Source organism: Eleginops maclovinus, chromosome 21 (assembly GCF_036324505.1).
Source record: "Eleginops maclovinus isolate JMC-PN-2008 ecotype Puerto Natales chromosome 21, JC_Emac_rtc_rv5, whole genome shotgun sequence".
NCBI lineage: Eukaryota > Metazoa > Chordata > Actinopteri > Perciformes > Eleginopidae > Eleginops > Eleginops maclovinus.
In genome coordinates this window covers 8,618,885-8,622,051 of record NC_086369.1, presented here as the reverse complement: position 1 = coordinate 8,622,051, position 3,167 = coordinate 8,618,885, and the positions used below count along the sequence as shown (strand labels likewise).

The following is a 3,167-nucleotide window of genomic DNA, read 5'->3' as shown; positions in this document are numbered from 1 at the left end:
GTTTGTCCTGTACGCCTATTAAAACATCTATTACGTACTATGGCTGCTGTTTGAACTGCATAGTTCCATAACTGTTTTGGTAGCTGACTTTCAATTAGCATACACCTACCCATCTCAAAAAGAGTACGCCAGCTCCTCTAAGCTGTACCGTTCTGGTGGGGTGAATACGGGGCCGACGTCTCATGTCTAGGGATGGGAATTGATAAGATTTTTACGATTCCGATTCCCTTATCGATTCTGTGAAACGATTCAATTCCTTATCGATTCTCTTATCGATTCCAATTTGGGGGAAAAAGGAGAATAAACAGTTTGATGTAACATTTATCTTTGTTTTAATGAAAAATATTCTATTGTGACAGTTACTTATTAATCTCTAATAACAAGTGTGTGTGTGTGTGTGTGTGTGTGTGTGTGTGTGTGTGTGTGTGTGTGTGTGTGTGTGTGTAAAAAAATTAACAGTTCTTTTGCAGATGAACATATCTGCTTTTCTGTACAAGAAAATGTAACAAATAACAACAAATAACAAATACTGAATCATGTAATTACAAGAACAATGTAATCACAAGCACAGTGTGTGTGTGTGTGTGTGTGTGTGTGTGTGTGTGTGTGTGTGTGAGTGTGAGTGTGAGTGTGAGTGTGTGTGTGTGTGCACTCAAGTAGTAGTAGGGAAAATTAACAGTTCTTTTGCAGAAATATGAGCATATCTGCTTTTTCTGGAAGGATACGGGATCTTTCGGGGCTTATGGTGTCTCCAGCCGTGGAGAACACCCTCTCAGATGGGGTGGAGGAAGCCTGCACACAGAGGTAGTTTTCAGCCAGTCCAGATAGCAAGGGCAGCGTATCCTGCTTGTTCCACCACCACAGTGCGGCGCTATCCCTGCAGGGGATGGAGGGCAGGCTTTTGTAGAACTGGATTTCCTGATCCACCTTCTGAGCCAGGGAAAGACGGGGCTGTGATTCACGGATTGACTGCAGCTCGTTGTCCTCCTCCTCGAATAGTTCTTCCAAGGCTGTCTTTTTTGATGGTGGTGGCAGTGCCTGAAATTAAATGAACATGAAGTAAAAAAAAAAAAAATACATATATAAGTCAATAATCATGACAAAACAGCATCCAAAGGTCATTACAAATGAATGAGTTAACTTACATAGTGTTCCTCTACTTCTTCCTCCTCCCCATCTTCGCAGCCTTCCCTCTGTGTCTCTCCTTCCCCTGGGAGCTTGAGAAGTGATGTAAACACATTAATAACTTTTAACACAGAGCCGTAGAAGGTCTCACTCACAATGGAATCAAATGCAATGATAAGACAAACAGAATTTAAACAGAAATTAAAATACCTCATCTCTTGCTGCCACTGTATTTGCTGTTATTGCAGCTTCCCTGATCCTGTCCCAGACTGCATCACTTTTCACTTTGTATTTAAATCTGGGGTCCAAGATGGTGGCTTCCTCCAGGAATCTCTGAATGTCAGTTCCCTTCAATTTCAAAAAGGAGGATAGGATGACATTAGACTAGTGGTACAAATTGGCCTAAAGCATCAAGGTAAGATTAAATGTAGTTGTGCTTACCTGGTAGCGTTTGGAGAGATCCTTCCAAATGTTCTCCTTGATGCTCCTTGTGAACGCAGAGTCACCTTCCTGCACAGTGTACTGTTGCTCCAGCTTCTGCAAGATGGGCAAAATCTCATCGCAGGTTGCACTTTTGTCGCTGGAGACGGCCAGTGTGGAGGTGTAATGCTTCCGCATGAGATGCACAAACTCCTCTGCTTTCCTTAAGTCCTCGTTGCCTATTCTGTCCAACCTACAATGTAAATAAAAACAGAAAAAGATGTATGTAGCACAAATAAACAAAAACAAAACCAGTCAAAGTTTAAAAAAAAGTTTAAGTCATATTATCATTTAAAATATATATCACCTTTCCTTCTCCATGGGCCTTCTTATGCGTGGATCTATGGCTGCAGCCTGGATAGCAGGGAACTGCTCGGTGAATCTCTCCATCATCAAATAGAGGGAATTCCATCTGGTCCTTACATCCAGGAGGAGCATGTGCTTGGGCAGCTCTGAGGGTTCACATATACACAACACAATGTAAATATTTATTATCTAATAATTTACATACACATACCTATACATGTATATTTTCATGTACATATAGTATAATGCTTGCAATGTACTGTAAGGAGAGTATCTTACTGAGCAAGTCTTGTTTCTCTTTAAGAACAACTTTTGCCATGTGGGACCTCTTCATCCAGACAACAACTGCTCGAACTCGTGCTGCCCAATTGGATATGGCAGTGCAGTTGTACAGCTTTTGCGCTCCCAGGTTCAGCGTATGAGCGAAGCATGGAAATTTGACAATTTGCAGCTGTTTGATGGCTACATCCATGTTCGCTGCATTGTCTACAGTTGCTGCCACAACCTTTTCCCGTACACCATATTCTTCTAAAATGTAATCAATCTCCTCTGCTACAGCTGAGCCTGTCTGAGATTGGTACACGGCTTTGGTTTTTAGGACCTTTTCCTTTACCTGGCCATTGCTCACGTAGTGCAGAGTAACCGTGAGATAATGATCCTGACAAAAGCTTGTCCACCCATCAGCCGTGATAGCTGCCTTTGACACTGTTTTCAGTTCAGAGATCACATTTCCCTTTTCCACACCATACCAAGCAGGGATTAAGTGGTTGGTTAAGCTTTCCCTGCTAGGGGCTTTGTATTTTGGATTGAGAACCTTTGTCATCTCCCTAGAAAACATATGAAAATGAATGAGTGTAAACATCTGTTTAATGAGGAGGAAAATATTCTATTCTATTCTATTCTAATCTGACATTTGATAATCTGACAACAACCTCACATTCACCTACCGAAATTCAGGGGCGTCTACTGTAGAAAATGGGTGCAAACCCTTAACAACAAATTTGGTAACTGCCCGGTGACATTCTTCTACCTTTGCCTGGGACATTTTATTTCTGCCTGCCCCGACGAAAATAGAAGCCAGAGGTAAACGGGAGCAAGTGCTGCTAGCCTCTGAGTCAGCCAGACTACCCGTCTCGTCCCGGTCATCATCTTGTTCTAAATCTAACGAAGAAGGCATTCGTTTGATGAAAAAGCAATACTGTACAATTTCGGGAAATAAACTAATTTCCCACCTCCCTTTGATTTAAATAAATGAG

The 3,167-nt window shown here is 41.8% G+C and overlaps 1 protein-coding gene across 1 annotated transcript; it reads right to left on the bottom strand.

The window, feature by feature from the left end:
• Positions 1 to 433: 433 nt before the first annotated feature.
• Positions 434 to 2,687, bottom strand: LOC134858140 (E3 SUMO-protein ligase ZBED1-like). The gene is made up of 6 exons (XM_063874047.1): positions 2,191 to 2,687; positions 1,913 to 2,057; positions 1,567 to 1,798; positions 1,336 to 1,473; positions 1,146 to 1,217; positions 434 to 1,038 (listed from the first exon to the last, which is right to left on the bottom strand). The coding sequence occupies exons 1-6, from the start codon at positions 2,381 to 2,383 to the stop codon at positions 673 to 675; spliced, it is 1,146 nt and encodes a 381-aa protein (XP_063730117.1). The 5' UTR covers positions 2,384 to 2,687; the 3' UTR covers positions 434 to 672.
• Positions 2,688 to 3,167: the final 480 nt, after the last annotated feature.

What these genes read in the sequence shown, in the direction of transcription:
- LOC134858140 (XM_063874047.1), bottom strand. Translation starts at nt 2,383, where the DNA reads ATGGATGTAGCCATCAAACAGCTGCAAATTGTCAAATTTCCATGCTTC. An exon ending in AGGCCCATGGAGAAGGAAAG is followed by an intron (nt 1,799 to 1,912) that starts GTGATATATATT and finishes TTTACATTGTAG; the next exon opens with GTTGGACAGAATAGGCAACG. An exon ending in CAGTGGCAGCAAGAGATGAG is followed by an intron (nt 1,218 to 1,335) that starts GTATTTTAATTT and finishes TCACTTCTCAAG; the next exon opens with CTCCCAGGGGAAGGAGAGAC.